Genomic DNA, 23,260 nt, shown 5'->3' on the forward strand with positions numbered 1-23,260 from the left:
TTCAGTTGAGCTAGTCAAAGATTATTTTAAATTAGAAAAAGAAAGAAAGAAAAAAAGAAGGAGTATCTAGAAAGGTAAAGCCTTAATGCCATATGAAATTGATTGCTTATGTAACAGCTTCTGTTTTTATTTGACATAATTAAAAAAAAAAAAAGGGAAGCAAGTTTTGAATAAAAGATACCATGTCTTGAAATTGTTATAAAAAATAACCTGTGGCTTTCTTAGATAGGAGCTTTCATAATACTACATTAACAGAGTTATCTCAGGCAAAAAGACATATTTGTTTTCCAGTGACTCTGTGAATAAGAGAACAAGTCAAGCACTCTACTGAGATGCAGTATTTATTTATGATAGGTGGTATAAAGTTCTCTTACATCAGTATAGCAAGATGATTTGGCTCATAAATCTATCCTGGAAAAAATGTAGCAATCATTGAATTCCTTAATAATGCAAATAATTTATTTATATGACATACTTGGAATACAGTACCAGATTCCAGAAAGCCTGTCTGTCCAATCAGACTATTCAGAAACCAGATACGTTACCTGCAAAAGTTTTTACCACTGTTGTTCTTAGCAAGGAAGTACCAACTCAATACTTTTGTTTATAGTTTAACATTCCAAACAATATAGGGGATAAAATGTTATATATTCAACAACTTCATTTACAGGATTAGTTAATAGCCTTAGGTGTGCAGTAGCAAATTACCTGTTTGATTAGCAGTTGAGAACCTGAGGGTATGCTGTATCTGAAATTACATTCAAAAATGTACGCACACATTTTAATAGCAAAACAACTGCATTCTCGCAGCTCATTTTCTCACCGTTGCAGCCATTGCATAGAAATCATTCTACTGCCCTCGCCAAGTGCATTGGTGACATACAATGCTACCAAAATAAAACAAGTATTTTTTTAACGTTCTACATCTCCATCTAAGAGAGTTGTTAATACAGCAGAGGTGTTTTCATTGTAAGTTACTTTTTTTCAGATTTGGAACTTCCCTTTTTTTTTTTTTGGTAAGAGATAATTACAGAATAGCATTTCAATAAACCGGTGGAAACTGGTTTACTCCTTGAAGGCTGTTTGATTAATTGAACTGAAAGGATCAAAAGGAATCGTGAAATGCTGGATGGGTATTTTGGAGATTTCAGTGACAATCAATGATTTCAACAAACCATGAGGCAAAGTCTTATGAGGAATGTCTTAAATGAACACACTGAAAACATTGTGTACAGAAAATGAGTGCTCACCTAGTATTTTTAAAATCAGGCAATAACATGTTTCTGTCTTCTGTGGTAAAATGCTCACTGCTGCTTGAGTGGAAAAAAAGGGCAAAATTTCTGCTCAGTTCAGGTGCCTGTCATAAAAAAAAGCTTTACTGGCACATTGCCTTTATTTAGGGTTTCATCTATCAGTGTCAGCTGAATTACACGCTATTTCTTTTAATTGCAGACATGCAATGACTTTTAGTTGCAACTTTTAGTTCCAGACATGGTAAATCATTATTTCCTTACTTAAGTATTAAGAAAGCGAGTGATAACACTTGAAATATAAGTTTGAAAATAAATTAATTTTTCGTAGGATTTGAAAATTTTGAAAGATTTGATTTCTGTTGTGGTTTTTTTTTTTTTTAAAAAAAAAAGAGAAAAGAACAAAATACTGAGATTCTTTGCAGAGGGAATGGTGTCCCTGGGAGAAGTACATCTGACTTTGTCATGTGGTTGCAGATAGGAAGCCTTTGGCAGATGGGCTGCAATATGGCCATAAATGCCAGAAATACATCCTGAAGCAGCAGCTCCAAGAACAGAGGCTGCAAAAGAGGTAGTCCAGTGCAAGCAATGAACAGAATTTTCATTAGAAGCTTGTCTAGTGGCTGTGTGTTGAAAGCCATCTGACAATTGGGACTGCCTTGAAACCCAGCCTGCATTTCAGAAGAACCTTGTGAAAACTCAAACTGGAGAACAGCTTGACATACTTGAATTTGTGAATACTAATGGGGGAAAAAAGTAAAATATTTATTCTTCAACAACCTGTGTTTGACAATTTAAGTGTTAACTCCTCCTTGACATTTGTCTGCTGCTTTTTTGATCTACTGCCATTCTTCTGCTGTTGGCATCTATGCTAGAGCTGCATTAAGACTGTGACATCATATTGGCCCATCAAACCCTATAAGCGTGTTAGATCAATTGAAATGGATTGTAGGGTTAAGGCGATCTCACCTGGGCTGTGAAACAGAATCTGATTCTTATGTCTGATGACATTATAGAGCTAAATTTTATTTTATGAATTAAAAATTGCTTTGAGCTTATAATACGTCAGCTAAACAGGCTGGGATATTGTATTTCCTCACAAGTGAGAACAGAAAAGGAAAAGAAAAAGAGTGTGACCTTAAAGATATTATTGAACCCACTGAAAGTGTCTTACTTTTGATGAGTAACTTTGTTAGGCTTCCCAGTATATCAGGGGCTTTAAAAACATGTAAATTAAATTGCATTGTGGTAAGATTAAATTTGTTCTATGTTCAATGACACATAATAATGCCCAATAATTTCAGTAGCTCGTGAATTGGATCCACAGAATATGAGAAAGATGAGTTGGATTATGTCATGTCACACATTAAGCTGGAACAATATTGCATTTTGTGTCTTCCCAGTGGATGGAGGCTGGTCTTGTTGGTCATCTTGGTCAAAGTGCTCAGCCACTTGTGGAGGAGGGCATTACATGAGAACCCGCTCCTGCACAAACCCAGCACCAGCATATGGAGGAGATATCTGCCTTGGACTGCACACTGAAGAAGCACTCTGCAACACACAGCCATGTCCAGGTATGGCAAATCAGCCCATGCAGCTTTGTTGTTTAGTGCCACAGAATAAGGCATTCCCAGGCAACATTACGATACTTGATCTGTTATTTAGGAGCAAAGAATTTCTCTGCCTTCTTAAGTGCACAATCAGCTTTTACACATTACAATCACAGTAAATTAATAACAGGATACCACCTTCTCCCTCCCCCTTTAAAAATTAAAATTTAAGTTACCAGATTCTTGGTCTGGATAAACTAAAATTGTATATCTGAAGTGGATCATGCAAATAACCAGGGAAACTTTTGATAACAATATCACGAAGAATTTCATTTGTTAGAACACTAAGTGTTCACAGCAAGCAAATTGCTGAGGTTAGTATTCAACATGGGTTATTACAAGGTCCTTCAAGTAGATAATGTTTGCCCTGTTTTCATAAAAAACGCAGAGCAAACCTTAATACTGTTTGAAAAATACCTTCTTCAAATTCGAATACTGAGAAACAGACTTCATCTTTTTAAATGACTGTGGAGTAGTTAGTAAATGAAATGTCTCAGTACTCCTGCTAGTTGTATATTATGGATCATGACTTTTCCTGTAACTTTGTCTTTAGCCTTTTGACCCATATTAAAGGAAACTCTTTTCTTTTCATTACATTTGAGAAGTAGAAGGTAAAACCACATAAAACCTGATAAAATCATTAGTGAAAAGCCAGGGGGAAAATATGTTTTCATTTATTGCTGATTACTGGATTACAGGCTACAGCAAAAAGAAATAAGCAGCTCTGATGCCACATTTTATTACTTGCTTCACTTAGAGCTCCTAGACTTCATAGAGGAAGTTTTCTGCTCATATGATGAGGCTGAGCACCTGAAGGCACAAACCCCATAAGTTTGAATTTGTGGGTCCTATTACAGTTTACATTAATTTCCTTTTCTAGGCACTGCATGTCTTGCAGCAGAGTAAAAGTACCTACTTTGTCAAAATTAAAGCATATGCAACATTCTGTATTGTCTTTTAAAAAAAGCCAAAAGTAGAAATCAGTTCATTGTTTGATTTTTCAAGACAAATAACATACATTTGTGTGTAGAAGTTACATTGCTGCCTTGGGATCCTCAAGGCATCTTTAAAAGGTCAGAACTGGCGCATTCATTGTGCTAGTATTGAAGCTATTTTTCTTACTGCGCATTTAATTTCTACTGCCGTTTTACTAGAAATGACAGTTTGCAAACAATTATAAGTAATCTTTTCATCTTATTTTGACTTGCTTGTTACCCAAATTTTGGAGTAGATGAGGGGTGGAGGAGCAGTTTTATTTTGGTTTCAAAAAGTGAAAACCTTTATAAAGCAATACAAGTTCAGAGGGTGACGTGTATTTCTCACATTCTGTAATGTTTTATTAATATTTCAATCTCACTGAAAGTTTGCCCTAGGTATTTGAAAGAGCACATCATCAACTAGCTGTGATAATGTCCCTTGCCTCTTGTTCACGACATAGATTTCAAAACTTTTTTTTACGGCTCTTATTTCAAATTGGTGTGAAACAAAAATAACTACAGTGCTACACGTGTCAAGTTTGGACAGACTCCTGCAGCCCTACAGAGCCATTTTCCTGTGGTGAAGACCATGTGGCCAGTGGTTCTTCCTTGTGCAGATCTGTAAATACCATTGGTGACATTCACTGCTTGAGTGACATGTTTAATATAGGAAGGGAGTAGTCGTGACACTTGAAATCTAAGAACAACCAACCAACACAGAAATACATATGCAAAAATGGAAATTATTCATAACATTTCTGAAATTGTGAAAAGAGCAAAGATTTCTTGGCTTTGAAATAATAGTGGTGGTTGTTGGGGGGGGCAGGGATTGGCCAAACAAAACCAGCAGAAAACTAAAACTTCTGGAATTTGTTTCTTGAGGATGTGGAGGGTTAAAGGCAAATCCGACTGAATGTATACATATATCCGCTTAAAAGAAAGTAACAGAGTTGTTTCTGTAAAATACATCGGGTTTTCCCTTCTTCCATTTTAAAAGCTGTATCACCGTGTTTGAGTTATTTGCTTTAATTTATCCAAAAGCAACAGCATTAATATGAATGTAAGTGCCGCACTACTGATCAGTGGTTTATAGGCTGCTTATCGTAAGTGTAATAGGTCACAACGGTGTCTGCAATGTATTGAATAAAATAGTATTTTACACCTGAAGTTATTACTGCTGCTGTAAGAGGGGAAAATATATTCTGTCCTTGGAATTGCTAACTCACACATGCAAATAATGGATAAAGCAGTTGAGCATTTAGAAATGATGGTGTGGTTCTACATGAAAGAAATTTATAATCTTCAGTCTGGTGGCCTGATCTTTCTGAGGTGCCTTCTTCACCAGGAATCTTTTAGCAACTGCTAGGACTTAACCTGGCTTCAAAGGCCAGCCAAGACTGTTGGAAGAAGACATGACATCTGAGTAAGCCTTGCCATGTAAGAGGTGAAAAGCAGTTCCAGATTAAATACCTCTCCAGTCCACTCTTTCTTTTCCATTCTCATGACTTTTACAAAGGACTGAGGAGCAAGTTGAGAAGTGCGAGACAGTCTCAGATACTTTGAAGATAAAGAAATCAAAGGGATCAGAAATGGCAAGACTACTGGCTCTGGCTTGTGCATGCTGCTGCCACTGATGAGAATTGGGCCAAGACTTGTAACGAGCAGCATTCCTTTAAACCTGAATGATCAGGGCATTATTGTAACTAAATGTTTATGGTAAGGATCTATGTACTTAGGTCCAGCAGCTGACACTGGTGGTGACAACAGCAGCTCCTGGATGTGCCATGCTATATAAGCAGCAAGAAGCTTGTCCATTTGCCTGACTCCCACCTCAGCTTTCACAGACCATTGAATTAGGATCCGACTACACTATTCATCTGCCTCCATGCTGCTACTATCTACCCAGCCAATGAGGCCTTCCCAGGACCTCTCTTAGGAAACAGAAGAGCCAAAGGACAGAGCTGAGTATTCTTGCTCCTCACAAGAGCAAGATCCTTAGTAAACTCAGAGTACCTCATGGGAATGGGATCAATTCACTTCATTTAAGGGAAGTATTCTGAGATCACCCAGGCATGAAGTAAAAATGTCTTAATCAAAACTTCATAGGCAGAGGAAAAAATATGGAGAAACAATAGAAGCTGATAATGATCTGAATGGGGAAGAAAAGGTGAGAATACTTGATGAGATCTCTTCTATCTACAGCAAAGAAATGCACCTGAAATAACAAAAGCTAAAAAAAGAAAAATAAAAATCTGCAAGATGCTACAATTTTTATGGTTAAATAAACATCCTGTTTCAGACCTGGGATACATTCTCTTGCAACTCTCATTGTTATTTATCAGATAGATAGAAAAAAAGATAGTGTCATTATCCACCTTAACAAACTAGTCTGGAGTTAACTCCACAACAATCACTCAGTCACCATCACAGAATCCCTCCAGCTTCTCGTTTCCACATACAGAGGCCATGGCAGAAGCCAAAATCATGTCTGTGACAAATTTGCCATCCCATTCTACTTTTGTCAAAGCCAAACTGCCTTTATTTTTTGCTGTTTGTCAAATTATAGAGCTGCCCTCTGCTAGTTGGTGGTAGCTGGGGATGAGGCCTCCTGTCATAATTCAGAAATACAAGCTATTTCTCTCTCAGTTGGTGTACCTCAAGCATTTAATTGCAGCGTCTGCATGTGTCCCTCTCTGCCTGTTGCAGACAGCTGGTCTGAGTGGTCCGAGTGGTCTGACTGTGACTCGTCTGGCTTCCAGTTCCGCGTTCGTCAGTGCATCATTTTGTTTCCTGTGGGCAGCCAGTGCACAGGCAACACCACGGAGAGCCGAGCTTGTGCTTTGGACTCCAACTTTATACCAGGTGAGATCAGACTGCTTCTTGAAGAATTAGTGAAATCTCTCAGTGTTTCGGGAGCGAGGTGTAATACTGTCCCAGTCTGCACTGCGCAGAGCTGAGAACTGGAACAGAACTTGCCTTTTGTCAGCCAAAGCATGTTTGTCTACCGTATAGAGCCAGTGTCGCTAGATCTGGTGTCTTCGTGAAAATCTGCCTCATGGCACCGAGTGCTGTGGAGCTGTCCCTGCAGTCACTGCCTGCGACTCTGGTTAGCCACCCTCACGGCGTTCTGCAGGTCCTCCTGTCCTCCTTGGTAGCAGGGTGCCAGGATAACTACAGACAGCTAGGAGAAATAGATTGCTTTTTACTTTAAGTGTTTTTGAGACTTTGGAGTTATTAGTGAAATATTCCTCTAGGTTTTGTAGTTTTCACATGCAAAAGTGTATGCTGTGGTAGTTAACCTGGAAATCACTTCACAGAGTCCCTTAAATTAATAACTGCTTAGAAAGGTAAATACTGTCCCTCAGGTCCTTCTCTCCCCCATGACCACTAAGTACCTGATGGATAGTCGCATCATATATTATTCTATGCAGTGAACAAAACCCATGACTGTTTTGTTTGGTTTGGTTTTTTTAATTAGAGCGGTAATATAAATCCACATGACAGTATGGTTGGTCACATTTCATTCCTGTTAACAGTCATCTTTCTGCCTGTGTACATTAAAAAAAGCTAATGGTCTATTCACAGACAGAGAAATGTACATTTTAATCATTTTTTATCATTTGAAACATTTTGGAAAGTTGGCATTTTCAGAATCTGAAATGAGCCACCTCTTCTCTCACCCTTCTGGTTTGTTTGCCACTCCTCCTCAAATTACCCATATCACAGCAGGTAAGGTCACGTCTGTTATGCTCAACTTAGACAAACTGCCTTGCTTTCTTGGAATCGCTCAGCTCACTTTCACACCCCAGGTCCTCTGACTCAGAGTTCTCTCCTTCCCTCCCTCCTGACCTCTCATTCTAATTCATGCTCCTCCTTTCCTCAGCTACTGTGTTGTTGTGCCCATCCTCGTGTTCTGTCCTCCTTGCCTGCTTACCTTGGCTCTGTTCCTCTACAGAACTTCGTGTATAGAGTGATTTTGACAGAGTGCAAAACTGACTCGTCGTCATTGCTGCTGTGTTTCCAGAGTTAGTCCTTACTAACATTACCTTGCAGAGCTTCATGGGTTTTCTTGGTACATTTTCTTCTGCTTTTTGTTTGGATTGTAAATTAACAGTCTCAGCCAGACAAAGAATGCTCTCAGCCTTTAACTCTCTGTCAGAGCGCTGTTCCATCAGGTCTGACACTTTCTCATTTTGAAAATAGTTAGTCTTGATTTAGCGTGTGAAGAAAGGTAAAAAATGGTGATCCCTCTATCAGTAGCTGCATTTGGATCATCTTTTGTCAGAGAAGTGGGGAGCCTACTCCATTAATTCTTCATAGAGAAGCTATTGCATACCTGTGGCCATCATTACTGCCCTTCTCTGATCTGTTTTTTCAGTTCTTCTAGAGACATCCTTAGATGGAAAAAACAGAACTGCACACAGTTCACAGTGTGGACAACACATGGATTTGTCAAGTGCACATAGATTTGTCCTATTCACCGTTGCTTTCTTGGTCATATCTAGTATTTGGATTGCCTTTTTAATTGCTTCTGAACACTAAACTGATAATTTCAGGGAACAATTTATCATAATGCCCCACTTTCACTCATAAGTAGTAATGGTCAGCTCACAGCCCATCATTTTATTTGTGAATCTAGGATTGCTTTCCACTGTATGTATCACTTTACACTGATCTACATTCCATTTCACTTGTTATTTTATTGCCCTGTTTTTTTAAGCCCCTTCTGCAGGTCTTCACAGCATATTCTAGCTCTTTGCTGAAAAGCTTAGGTCCCTGCAGAAGTGGTAACCTTACTTCATTGTAAGAACTGGGCAGATAGTACTACCCTGTTTTCTATCTTTCTCCTCGCCTCATTTCTTGCTTGGAAAGCCTTTGACAAAGAACTTCAAAGCTTTTCTGAAATCCATGTAGACTGTGTCACCCATATCCACGCAATTACTGACCCTTTCACAGAGGTTCAAGAGATTTGTAAGGCAGGCCTTCCCTTCACAGAAGCCGTGGTCCTGAAGTAAAGAGTGGGAAAACCTGATTATTGATATAATATTATTATTCAATATTTATTCAGAAGTTCCCAGAGTCAAAATAGTAATGATACAGGCTGGAATTACATTTTATTAGTTCACAACTGAGACCCATGAAATTGTCAGTCATCTTTTTTGAAGATTTGTAAATTCCCTCTTTTCACATTAGTGCTTCACATGACTTCTAGAGGTAATGAGCCCATTCAAAGACAACATAATTAAACTCTCCTTAATTTTACTATTCAGAAAATCAACACATTCTCAACATGCGCTTATACTTGTTAATTCCAGGGATGTTTGAGGATGGAACTAAAATCATGTTGCTGCTTTTACTTAGGAAACTAAGGAACCTGAAGATGTCATGGGACCTTTTTATTAATTCTACCACATTGTCAAAATAATTTTTAGTTTGGAATTGGACTGAATCTAATGGAATTAATTTTAAAATCCTTACTGTGTTATTCAAACTAGTAGATCTCTGTAACATTTTTTCTCCTTTGCTTAAGTGATCTATTTATTTTTCCAGAAATATCAGTGGCACGATCCAGCAGCATAGAAGACAAACGATGTGGCGGTAAGCTTTTTAGCCCTAGATGTGTATTAAGTGCTGAAATATTGATTCTGTGTTTTTTGATTTTGTTTTACCTTTTGCACTCTGAAGTGCCACATTCTCATTATTTACACTTGTACAGAAAAAGAGCTGTAGTTACTATAGGATTTCTCATTAAATATCCATCTGCCATTGCTGACCTTTGAAACAAGAACATGTATTAATGGATGTTTGTATTTTCTTCTTTTTCACTACAGCAGTCACCTTTGTCTCAAAAAGAAATTCATATTATAAGCTAGTATTCAGTAGGTCAAAATTTTTAAAGTCACTCCAACTTTTTCAGGATAATAATTTCACAGACCTCTTTGGGATTCCAAATAAATAGCAGAAAGCCAGCATGCTAACCTATTTAATAGCTCAGTCTGTATCTGGGACTCATTTTCAGCTTCACTGTCAAAGACTAAACTAAAAAATGAAAGAAAAGTTCCATTCCAGAGTGTCCTGATGCTAGCAAAACAAATCTCAAAAGAGAAAACCATTTTTAAAAATTCTCAAACAATAAGAAGAAAAAGGAAAAATGACCATTTTTGTGTGTTCAGCTATCATGCTCAGTCTGTGTTGTCATGGCAATAGCTCTGGTTGGTTCTGGTATTCTTCCATGCCCACATAAGCTGCATTTTTAATCTAATAAGGCACAAAGAAAACACAGGAGTTACGCAAGGGTACTAGAGTGCATGGTAACTTACTATGGGAGCCGGGATAATGTGAATTGATTTTTTTACTAATTAGAAGTGGTACTCTGAAAACATTTCGCGAAGCTCAGCAACAGTGGGCAACTCTTAACAAGAGTGTAGATCTTTATTTAGCCATAATTTTTCATATTGGGGCAGTGAACCAGGTCACCTAAATATTAGTTGAATGTTTCTAAATACCCAGTAAGTATGTAAAGGTCTTACCTTAGGCATCTGCAAAAAATGGGAACCATGTGCTGGCCTGTTTTTTTCTATTACAGTGAAAAGATGTAACATGTTTTTCATACTAGTTCCACTCCTTCAGCTTTAAATCTTTAATTTTTGCATTTAGGCAAAGACAAACAAATTTCCAGTAATGTTAAGATGAATTTTCCAACATGAGCTTTTCACTGATGCTTGACTTTCCTAATGAAAGAGCACAACTCCAGTTTGAAATTACAATGAAAAGCAGTGTAATTTGTTTATTTCAAGCTATTCCTACTTGTGCCATGTCTGAACTGTAGCTCTGTTAGTAACATCAGGGGATGATTTTCATCCTTGTGTAGTTGGAGTGGGTTTCCAACCTTCTGATCCCATAGTATATTTGAAGGGCAGAGCAGACATGAGAGTTGTTGATTTTGCATTCACTGAGTGCTGTGTTTGAAAACACACTGCACTTTAAGGAGTCTCTTTCCCCTTCCCTTTTCCCCCTAAAACGCTACCATTTCTTCCTCATTTACTGCCCTCTTAAATATAGAAAAAATTCTGAAGGCTGGAGAAAGGAACAAATTGGCCATATATCAAAGATACAGTGAGGCCCAGCAAGAATCAAAGCAAGGGATGGAAAAAATGTATGCAATTGCTTCTGGGACATGCACCAAATAAAGGAGATATGGAAAACATTTTAGGGAAAGCAGGACCGTGATTCAAAGATGTCAGGATTTTGTTCATTTTGCCACAAGTCACTATGTGTAAGAGAAAGAACTAGAACAGCAGAGGACATGATACTGTAGTTCACTGGGGGAAAAAAAAAAACAAAACCTTTGTGTGTATGTAACATACATAATTTAGATATAACAAGGCTTTGTTACACAGTCTGAAGAAAATTTTTGCTGAACTATTCAAACATACAAAAACCAATTCAGTCATTTCTTGTTTGGGTTCTGAACTTGTTTAAGCATCTTTCAAAAATTTCAGTCTCAATACTTACAGAGATGTATGGATATCTAAGATTTTTATAATGATCCCCTCAGGGAAGTACAATGCATTTCCCTTGTCCTCATTTGAATCAGAACTTGTCTACTTTTTTCCCCAAGCTTAAGCTTTTAGTGCTACTTCCTTAAAAATAACATTATCTTCTGCTCTTCACTCTGCAGAGTTCAATATGTTTCACATGATTGCAGTGGGATTAAGTAGCTCAATACTTGGTTGCCTTCTTACCCTGCTTGTTTACACTTATTGCCAACGATATCAGCAACAGTCCCATGATGCAACTGTCATCCATCCAGTGTCACCAGCTCCTCTAAATACCAGCATTACCAACCATATCAACAAGCTGGACAAATATGATTCTGTAGAAGCCATCAAGGTGAGAAGTGGGTTGGACACTCTATACGTATAAGGTCCTAGACAACAGTTCTGCTGTATCAAAAGAATTCTACTTGCTAGTGTTCTGCAGTGGCATTTGGACTCACACTGTGGTGATTATTAGTGATAGAAACAGATTTCACTTCAGGTATTGTAACTACAGATCCTTTCCTTTGTCAGTCCTTATAACACAGGAAGATAGATTTTGTGTGTAAGCATAACTTATACAGCAGCAGCCTTTCCTGGAAAAAAAAGAAGAGACCACTCAAGGTTTTTGTTTTTTGGGGTGGGGGTCCTCATTGTGTTCCCTAGTGGCTTGTACAAGAAGTAAATAGTGCCATTAACAATCATCAGGACATATATTGAAGATAATCCTTTGTCTTCAGTGATATAACGACAAGGACACTGTACGTCGTCCTGCACTGTATCTTTTTACAGGAGATGTATCTGGTGTATATATTCTGGATCAGACTCTCAGCTAGTGTTCACATCCAAAATATTCTGTAAATGAGCAGTACAGATTTACATTAGCTGAGAGTCTGGCATGGTATCTATATCCTATGATCATTGTTCCCAAAGAGCTATTTGCTTTTTATGACCTTTTAGAATAGTTCTGCTTTTCAAATTCACTGAATTAAGGAAGAATGAGCATTCTGAAAATAACAAGTTCAGATCTTCAGATTACACAGTTTATTCATGCAGCTGCAAAGCTTTTTGTAAGTGAGCATTTTTCTTAAATCCTGCTGGGATAATCCAGTTTTAAATGTCTACAGTTTTCTTTCTAATTACAAACATCTTAAAGAATTTCATTAAATATAGCAAGAAAAGTCTAGATTTTGTAATCAGCAGTGGAATATATACATAATTAAAGCTTTTCCAAATTCCTCTAATGATCTTTGGACAGAAACAAACTGAAACAAAGCATAAAACCAAACCAAAAAACAAAACAAAACAAACCCCTAAATATCTATATTACTTTTAAAAATCCCAGGATTTACACTCTCAAGACTTTCAGACATTTCTCCTGCATATTGCATTTGAAAATCAAGGAATTAATGCATTAAAGAGAAAATAATTCTTATTCAGTAAAAAGATAGTGAGTGAATTATTCTATTAGGAAGAACTGATTATGTGTGATTAATAAGTATTTTTAATCATAAAATTAGTTTTATGATATTGAGAGAAAAGTGCCTTACTTTGTTGAGCAGCATTGCTTTTTTTAGAAATGTTGCTATGTAAGCAGATATATGCAATTGCAAGTTTTTGTAAATGTGCAGGTATTTCTCAATGCATTTTTGAATGACTGTCTATACACAGATATTTGCCACAAAAACTGCCTTGGTGAAAGAGCACTTAGTGGCTACGTTTCTTCTGTCCTTCCCATTTTCTTATCTCTTTCTCTTTTTGTTTTTCTCAGGCATTTAACAAAAACAACCTGATTCTGGAGGAGAGAAACAAGTATTTCAATCCACATCTTACTGCAAAGACTTATTCTAATACCTATTTTACAGATTTCAATAATTACGATGAGTACTAATGGGCTTCTGTATTTTCTGGCCTCCTGTAACTCCCCAGTCCCCAAGGCCTGTGCTACTTGACTGCTCATGTGATTGAGGCTTCAGAGATGAAGTTCAGAGACATTTCAAGCACGATCCAAGTCATCAGTGTCCCATTGCTGCCAAAAGCCCAAAACACCTGTTTGTGACATGATGTTTTCTTTGCAGAGTGCAAGGTTGGCCTTGAGTATCAGGTGCAGCTATAGCCCCTTGGTGTTGCTGGACCACTCAAGAGGATTGCATCGCTTCACTCAGTTTCATAAACTTCCAGTCAGATTTCTCTTAACAAGTGACAAAGTAAATTCTGAGCTTTAAAAAAAACCAAAAAAAAACCAAAAAAGTTACCCCTTAAGGCGGTGCCAGGAGTACAAATCTAATTTTCTTTTTAGGCATTGTCTTTTATTTCTGTGAGGTTTGAAAAGGGAGCTCAGCTGGTAGCCATGGAGCCCTCTGGGCAGTCTTCTGAAGCTCACACCACCAAAAAGAGCTCACAGGGTGCTGGGAACAACAACAAAAAGAAACGTGGTGGTTCAGCCGTGCTCTGCAGCAGCTCTGGGCTCGGTAGGGATGATTTTCCCGGGCTGTAAATCACTCCAGCTGCAGTTCAGCTGTTTGGAGTGTGGAGACTAGGCCATACTGAGGGACGCAATCTTGTGATTAATCCAGAAAGCTACAGGGTTGGTGGTTTCCAGCTGCAAGATAAGCCAAGTCCCATAAATCCTTCACCTAGTTCGGTTTAATTTTTGGAGGGTATGGAAGGGCATGTCCCGCTGGGAGGTTGGTTGAGGGAGGAGGGTAGATAGGAGAGGCATACTGGAACGTTTTTCTGTGTGTCATTAGTAAACCAACCTTAACTGCAACATGCGGGTTTGCAGAAGTCATGGCATCCCACAGGCTTCCTTTGCCTAGTGCGTGCGTACGGGAACCCACTTGTCTCTCTGCTGTGGCAGCTGCCATTGGGCTGGTCATGGAAAGATATGACTGCATCATGGTTTGTGTGCTGTCTCAGGCTCTCAGGGGTTCATAGGCATAAGCATAGATCTGCTTTTCTTTTTCCGGCTTTTACTTCATATGCACGTGTCTGGCAAACAAAGCTGGCTCAGAAAACGCAGATGTATTTGCAAAGCATTGTCTCATCTTGCTGCCATGTCTGACCCACACTAGTCAGCCCCTAGAGGAACATTCTTATGGTGTTTTAAGTGATTATCTTGTTGGACTTCATTGATGTAAATATTTGAAATACTGTTTGAGTTTTAACTTATCAGTTTTAATTCCTTTTGTAGTGGCAGGTGAGGAAACACAAAAAATTTTTATATCATTTTTCTTTGTGCTGTTTTTCCTCACCCAGATTCATGACATTGTTATTTTTGTGTCTGAAATTCCAGAGGTATAACTAAAAAGAAAAGGGCAGGGATTTTGGCCGGAATTTCCAGAGTATTTAGTCGTAAGGTAGCATTTGCTCTTCTCAGAAGCTTGTGAAAAGAAATTATAAGTGAATATTAAGGATTAAAGAACTGGGCTTTCGTTTTTTTGAGCATGCTAGATGCAAAGATCATCACAGCAGAATACCAGGAAGGTATGCAAGAAGCAGAGTGGAAATGTTTCCTTTCTGTGTTTAGAGCTCTTGATCATTAGGTTACACTGTGATAGGCAAATAGAGAAGAACGTGTATGGATTATAATGATTCACAACAACATACAAGAAAATCAAAAAGTACCAAGAAACACTGATCATGTGAGACTGAGCACCACTTTGAGCACTGCTCATTTGAGCAGCACTGCACTTGAGCACCGCTTTGGCGGTCCAGCCACTTAGACAGCAAGGGTAAACACCGTGCCTAATAATGGCAATGAGCAATGTTTTTGAATGGGAGTAGATCTGAATGTAGCACTATGCTTCCTATCTCTGTCCTGCAGTAAAACGAAAAAAACACAGAGCAAGTGGTCTTTGAAAAGCTGTGCAGTAAAATGAAAGCACATTTACCATCTATGAGAATAATTAAGAACAGCCGCCTATTTTTTCCAGCTGTGTCGTTCTTCCTGTAACTAGCTCAGTCAAAAGAAATCACCCACCCTCTTGTCAGTGCATCCCCAGAAAGAGTAATAATACTGTTTCTCTGTAATCTGTTATTTTTTTTAAATGTACATTAGATTTGGTTTTCCAGGAAGAAATTAGCTGAATGCCCTGGGTAAGAGGAAATTTTCTCTGCAAGAAAATTCAATGAAACAGATAGAGGGGGGGAAAGCTCTCTAAATCACAGCCCGTCCAGTATCTGAAACACTCTGTTCATGCCAAAAGATAAAATTCTACCTTTAAATAAGATGAAGAAAATAAAATCTATATTGCTACCGAGAAGCAGCAGCACATGCACACACACACGTATGCACAACATTGTTCCTCTTTGCCCCTATACTAAGAGCACATTAGTCTGGCTTATGGATTTTATATTTAGACTATTAGTTATGAGACCAATATCTTTAAAATACTTAAACTTTGTATTTTTTTAAACATTTTCAAAATAAAATTATCTGAAATAAGCTTTTTTTTTTGTCAACTCTTCAGTAGTTTGAGGCATGCCTATCTTTACAGTGATTTATTTTCCATTCTTTTCATGGGTAGATATATATGTTAAATACATGTTATATATGCGGTAATAGTGAAGTCTGCATGATCATAGGTAGAAATGCATTCAGCAGAAGCTCAGTCTGTTCACACTCGCAACTCCCAGTGGAATATTCCAGATCTTTGAGCAATTCCCATGCGATGTCATTTAAACACCACGCCAACTTGTCAGAAGAGTGTTTCTTTTAAACTTTTATGTTTGTCATTGAGCTTGCACGTTCTGAATTGCAGGCAGAAGTACATTTAAACCTCTAGATAAAACGGGAGGGTAAACATTGAAATTTCACAGCACTTCAAAGAAAAAATTGATGGCAAGATCTCCTTGTCAAGCAAGAGTCTTAGACAAGTTTTAAAGCTGTTAGGTATTTGTGTCTTAGGTAATTTTAGAGGACCCCAGGTGAACCACCTGTATCAGTATTTTCACCTTCTGAGTTCTACATGGCTGCCCAGGTAGGTTCATACAGCCTTTGCTAATACATGGGGCAAAGCAAAGTGCAGACTCTATTACTTTACATTTTACCTTACTGAACATTTTTAATAAATAGGCTACATGCATTTTGGTGAAAAGCAGATTTCTTCATGAAAGCTCTTATTTTGCCAGAAATGTAACCAAGTGGGCATTTTTCCTGCAAATCTTGTTTAAGCTGATAGAGCTCTCAAGTTTGCACAAGGGTAAAATTTGGTTCTTAACAGCATTTTTCTGGTTTTGGAAAGGGAAAATCAACTCTCTTGCCCATTAAATGCCATGATTAAATACACCTTATCCTTTTGCTTGGATAAAGTGATCGTTTCTGAGTAAAGAATTATATTACCTCTGATGACAATAGTTACTATTACTAAACCAATTTTGCACTGATTGCTTAAATTTTAAAATGTTTCTCTATTTTGAATGCAAATGTTTCAGCAGATAGATCAACATTCTGTGAGTAAAGCTGTTTCCATGTAGCCCTGCTACATGGTATGAGGAGGAAGCAGGACTGCCAGTCGCATCCTGTACGGTATATACTTTCATCGGATAACTCAAAGTAGAATTGTGCTTGAGTACACATTGTGGGCTTATTTTTGTGTCTGGTACATAGCATATGTTCTTCAGTTGCTTAGAAAACAGACTCCTGTGCTTGCAGATTTATCTTGTACTTTGATTTGAGTCTGACGACCTTTATGATCATTTAAAGTTGTTTTTTCCAACGTTTGTAATCACCTGCTGTTGGAGCGGTGTGGTTTGGCTAAAACTAATCAAGACGTCTTTGACTGGGATTAGGATTTTCATAAGAGAGTGGGGCTTTGATTTCCAGGATATTAAGCAGTACTGTTTAAAGTCTCAGACTGGGTGTAAAACACTGTGCATTTAGCCCTACCAGAGCTCCACAGTAATCTCTGGGAACATACCACGTCAATGTACAAACCAAGCTACCAGAGCACTTACATGAAGGAAGTTCTCAGAGAATCAGACCATATGGCTGTTCAAAGCAGAAAAGAAAGTAAGAGGTCCCAGATGTAACAAATATGCTAATAGGAGTAAATGCTTCAATATTTTTTTTCTCATAATTATAGAATGAAAATATTCACTTCTTTAAATGTGGGACCATTTTTATTAAAATCAGCACAACATAAGCACATTCCTAAAGTGAATTGTATGCATAATGGCTTTGCTGTATGAGGTCAATTCTGTAAACAGTTTGGTCCAAGCTTATCTTGCTCTGCTTGAGGCATCTGACCAATTTCTGGTTGTAGCTGCCACCAGCACCCCTTACATCTCATCTGGGAGAAGATCCTTAGATGGGCAGAGTTGCGTTCTGGCAAGTGCTTGTGTCTCTCCACCAACACTACAGTGAGCCTAGAGAGATACACTTTTAATTTTCACTGTAATTTGGATGCCTAAATTTAGATTGGCAAAAGCTAGGCTTTTGAGTATGATTTTACTCATCGTGCAAGTAACCACACTGAGTTCAGTGGTATGGATGTAGCAAGTTACTTATTTTAATGTGTTTACAGGATTGAGCCCAAAATACATTGCTTCTGCACAAATCCATGCACAGTACTAGATTTCTTCAATACCAAGAAAACAGATTCATTTAAAATTGTTCACAAGCAGATCTGCATCTTGATATCAGGGAATAGATATGTGTTCATTGTGTGGGGTATTTGAATTCATTCCTTTCTTTGCTAAATAAATGAATGATAAAACAAGATACTGCTTGACTTCATTCAAAAGTCATTCTTCCAAATAAAGAAGGGTTCTGGGACCTGTGAATGTTTTCCCTTTCTTTCTCTCTTTTCTTCACAAAAATGAATCTGTGTGTGGCTGAAATGGCCTTTAGCTAGACTGTTCTTTGTAACTAGATGAATGCTTTGCATTGTGTTGCCATGCGACAACATTTTCTGACGGGGATGGTACAGTGAGGGAAATGCGCTAACCTGGGAGGTTTGGCGAAGATTTCAATGCCAGCAGTAGCAAGGGTAGGCAGAATTGGAAACAAAAACACAGAATAATGACTGAGGGGTTGGCAAACTTGTCAGTAAACTTTCAAAGAATCTTTGGAGCTCTTTGGGAACTGCCAAGGATGAGACTGTTGGAACTGTAACCCCCCAAGTAAGTCAAGCCAAGTAGTTGCTCAAGCAAAAGAAGTCTGATTGCAGCAGGTACTTGGGCAAATTTGTGATTGTTACTCATAATCAGGGAAGAAATGAACGGGTGACACTCTCGGCACCAGATTAACCAGAAGGAAATGAAACGTTTTCATAAGCAGTAAGTGCCACAGTACAGGTGACATTCTGACAGTATCTGTGTTGGCAGGAAGGATAAGGCAATAGGAGCAGATCTGTAGAGCAAAACAGCTGCTGCTGAGCTCATGGATTTTGGACTAGCTCCAGGCTAGTCCCTCAGGCTGAACACCCGCTACCAGTTAGAGGGTACCCCTTTAGTTTCCTTCATTCATTAAAAAAAAAAAACAACGCAAAAAAACCAGCTCACACCAGATGGCATACTCTGAGACTTCCCCATGGTGCAAATGAAAGCTCAGTCAGAGCTGTATTGGGAACTGATAAACCTTTTCTTTCCGGCTGGTACTTTGAATCCAAGCTGGACAATTTTTCACTTCTGTCCTTGCCTTTTCTGCTTGTGGGAAACTGATTACCTAGCTGAGGACTTACCCATTTGAAGGAGTGATTTTATACCAGTGGTCAAGTCTGCTGAAAATTCGTATTGTAAAACTGACATCAAGGGCTGTGCGAAAACTGATACTGAGCCTGTCTTAATTGTTCTTCAGCTGAATGTACTGTAACAATTTCTCAGCTGAAATGAGCATCTGAGCAGAGATAGTACTTTTGTAACATCATTTCAGAAAAAAAGTCAATCAGTATAGTAACGTTATCATTCTCACAATCCAGTGCTATTGGCTGAGAGTGCAGAAAGCAGCTGTTATTTGTGCTATTTTTTCCTCCAAAGGATTCATCCACAAACCTCATCCAAAAATAGCGTTGGATTTTAAAGTATCATGGAAGGTAATTAACAGTAACACAGTATATGTTCCAGGATTCAGCAACCATATTTGCTAATCACTAAGCCCAAGGTTTTGAATTAATTCTCCCTTTTGTTAGCCGCAGTAGGCATTGACTGAAAGTGAATTAAATATCAACTTTCAAATAAATGGGACATATAAGGTCCCAACTTTTAAATAAAGCTTTGAAGCCAGTACAGCTGCAAAAGAAATTGCTTTTATATCTGTGTGCTGAAAAGTGCTTTCTCTTGTCATGGCCCTATGAAATGTCCTGCACAGTGGAAAAATTGCTTTTAATAGTGATATACCCAAGATACAATAATTGAAATAGAGCTCAAAGATTTTTAGCAATAATAAACACTTTGGGTTTGGTATCAGGAGAATGCCACCCAAGGAGCCCTTCTGCTGTGCTTTTTGCAACTGGTCTTGCCTATCCCGCATTGGCCTTTTCAGCCATCAGCGCGCTTGCAGTAAGCGTGGGTAAAGCCCTTCCCAAATCTTCGTCTGCAAAGCCAAGCCATGTGCAATGGGAGTAAATGATCCCTATACAGAACGATATAGGGCATCATTTTCCCTTGCTATTAACTCCTTCAAAAACAGCTTTCTAAGCAAAACTTCTCATGAGAGCTGCTGAATATGCTCACATGCAAGAAGAAATACAGGTGTGGCAGCTCCAGCACTGAAGGATCAAAACCAGTTACAACTGCAGTCTCGTTCCACTGACACGGAGCTCAATTCAGATTTACACCTATTCAGACAGCTCACGGAATTTGTATCCTGATGGCTGTCCTCTCACGTATTTAACGCTTCAGGCAGGAAATCTGACACAGTGCTTTACTGATCATCTGGAACACAGAGAAGTTCACCTGATGAGTGGTGACTGTTTTTCCGTCATATGTCTGAACCCTATATTTCCCTCTCCTGTGATATTTTTGTATATTTTAAATTAGTTAATTTGAAGAAATAGCTTTTATCAAATTGGATTCTCGGCTGGGCGTGTGGGGTTGGAATAGGGCACATACCACTTTTCTAGTATCCAAGCACAAAACTTTGCCTCCTAAGGCATGTCTTCTCATAGGCAGCCCTCAGGGGATCAGCAGCCTACAGCAGCTTCCCTGGTGGTCATCCACCAGATCTCCTCATATGCTCAAGAGTAATTTTTGTGCTTATGCTTTGAGTAAACATCTTATCTCTGGGTTGAGTGTGAGAGCTGAAAACAGATCTCCAGAACAAATCCTGGGAATGATGGGTCTCTTTCCTTCTGCCCTGCCCCCCACCCCCACCCCCCCTTTCTTTCTAGATCTTTAGGTTTTCCCCTTCCTGTGGCTGAGGTATCAGCCACTCTCCAGTTCTTTTGAACCACTGCCTTTGAAGGTAATAAGGATAAAAAACAATTTATCCAATCTTAGATAAACCTGTTTTTCCTAAGAACTGCCAGTCTGTTAGGCACTGAATCAAAGCTGAACTAGTATTTCATGAGGGGAAAAAAAAGATGCTGACCAGCGGTAACAAGGCACCTCTGCTGTGAGCTCTAGGCCAAGAGTATTACAAGTTTATGTGTAATACAACAGATCTGATGTAACAAACTCAGAGCTATCATTAAAAACTGGTCAGCTGCCAGCACTGTGGGACCTGATGTGAGGCCTTTGACGTAAGTAAGCCAACCTCCAAGGCCACCAACATGACTGCCGCAGTTTCCCTCTAATAGCAGACTCAATGCGTATCAGAAATGGCAACTGCACTTGGAGGTGGTGGTGCTAGAGCGTGGTTTCCAGATGGTAGACTTCAGTCTGCTTTGTCCATATGATAATAAAATCTCCATTTCCTCTCTGCACCAAATAAAATTTCTCAAGCCACTTTGACCAGTTATAATTTGGATTGACTTCAGCAATAGCCCTATAACCAACCAATAATGACCTTTTCCTCATCAAAACCCTGGAATACTAAAAAATAAAGGGAAATATTATTTCACTGTCTGGCTTCTATCCTCTACAAATATTAGAGTTAAAATATCCTTCAGTATTTTTGTCATGCTGTCTGCATCAGCCAAATCAACAAACAAAACAGGCTGTTGCAATAGTTTTTTCTTTATGCAAACATGTGAAGTAGAATTTAATTTACCTAACTCTGAACTAGCGTTAAATTGTGAAAGCCTGTTTAAATACAATGAATGCAGTTGCGAAATAATTTCAGTCCAAGAGGACTGAAGCAGAGTTTAAAGTAAATATTGAAATGCACCATTGTTTATGCAGCAATTTCTTTTTCTGCAGCTCCATCCTGGTGGTAAATATGATTAGAAAATCTAGGGTAAGTGTAACAGACAAAAAAATGGGGAATATTTACACAGGTCGTAGACAACAATGTCATGTAATACACAGGAATACTTGTGGCTCCTTCTTACCGGTACTAGTCGGTGAGATGGGTAAGTGACCTTTAACCCTCTTACAGTTGGATGACTTGGAATTATTTTGAAGTCTGAATCACATCCAGGTCACAAATTTAGTCCACAAATTGTTGTGAGGGACTGTCTTTGTTCAGGAGAAGCCCTAGGCAGCTGGCAAAGTGAGAAACACTTCCTTCGCAAGAATAGAGGGCACCTTAGTTTTACAATAAAAAATTTTGTGGTTTAATTTATCCATATGCTGGAGATGCCATTGCACCACTTCAGCTCTGTTAAGCAGCCATGAGCCTACCTGTGCTGGCCAGTCAACGGAGGCTTCCACTCCACCCAGCGGTCTGACAGCTGAGATAAACAGAATCCTGAACTTGTCTTTGCTGGCTGGCACTGGTTGTGCACACTGAGGCACCAGTGGATGTGCTCACCTTCTGGTTGACCCACTCACGTGTGATCCTTGATCTCAGCATGCAGCACTGTGCAGAATATGGTGATGTGACAGGAGAGGTGTCTCACCTGCCAGTTCTCTGAGCATCAGGAGGCAGGATGAACAAAAGGAGATGGTTCAATCCCTTTTTACTGACAGGGTGGACTATGGCATGGCAGTGTTAAGGAGCAGTTTTATCAAGGTACGTAGCTGTATTGCTCTCGCCAAAGGGAGTGAGAGCTCTATATTTGATTCTAAATCTAGCTCCAGTTAACTTCCCTGAGATGCAAAACTTGTCTTGTGGCAAAAGAAAGCATCAAATCCTAATCTCTAACCTAGAGGTTTATTCAAAAAAGGTCATCCTTTACCTCACAGTGACAGTTTTGAGTTAAGAATAGGTTCCCCATCTCAACTATAACATCCCTAGGAAGTGGGTGGGGTCTCAGTGTTGCCTGTGCAGTCAGTCACCAGAGAAAAATTTGAAGCAGATTCCAGCAAGCTCTGACATCTGGCTGAAAGCATGCCACATTTTGAAGTAGTGTCTTAATTTTTTGTGTCACATCATAGCTCATCAGTAGTTTTGGTAAAAACCACAAATTTTTCAAGACTTGTTTCCATAATGTAGTACAGAAAGCTGCTTTGGCGTTATCCACCTCAGCTGGAGGAAATGTGAGAACATTTGAACAAATATGAAGAGTCCATCATCTCCCTCAAGCCTTTAGAAATTTACCTGCAGAACTGGGATGCTCTAAATCTTCACATAATTAGGAAAACTCTCCTAAAGTAGGATGAACTATTGCTGTGATCCTTGAGAAAGGAATAACCATTAACCTGTATGAACTTGGACATGCTGTTTAGTGCCCTGTCATTCCCCTCCCACATTTCATGTGCTATCTCTTAGCAATTTGACTGCAAAGCTAAACAATACCTACAGTATGAAATATGTTAACACTGGCTAATTGATAGGTCACTAGCAAAGAGTTCTCTGGATGGAAAGAGGGGTTTTAATAGGGTTTCCCTGAAAGCTAATT

The 23,260-nt window shown here is 38.7% G+C and overlaps 1 protein-coding gene across 1 annotated transcript in view; it reads left to right on the top strand.

The window, feature by feature from the left end:
* The window catches only part of SEMA5A (sema domain, seven thrombospondin repeats (type 1 and type 1-like), transmembrane domain (TM) and short cytoplasmic domain, (semaphorin) 5A), a gene marked incomplete at its 5' end in the record, with an annotated part of 116,660 nt that extends 102,897 nt beyond the window's left edge, over positions 1-13,763 (top strand). The window contains 6 exons of the mRNA XM_010139676.1: positions 2,654-2,824; positions 6,544-6,699; positions 9,388-9,435; positions 11,519-11,730; positions 13,147-13,593; positions 13,627-13,763. Of these exons, the coding sequence (XP_010137978.1) occupies positions 2,654-2,824; positions 6,544-6,699; positions 9,388-9,435; positions 11,519-11,730; positions 13,147-13,266 (707 nt within the window). The remainder of the gene's footprint in view (positions 1-2,653; positions 2,825-6,543; positions 6,700-9,387; positions 9,436-11,518; positions 11,731-13,146; positions 13,594-13,626) is intronic.
* Between the last annotated feature and the right edge of the window lie 9,497 nt (positions 13,764-23,260).

The sequence above is a fragment of the Buceros rhinoceros genome, unplaced genomic scaffold (assembly GCF_000710305.1).
Source record: "Buceros rhinoceros silvestris isolate BGI_N320 unplaced genomic scaffold, ASM71030v1 scaffold4197, whole genome shotgun sequence".
NCBI lineage: Eukaryota > Metazoa > Chordata > Aves > Bucerotiformes > Bucerotidae > Buceros > Buceros rhinoceros.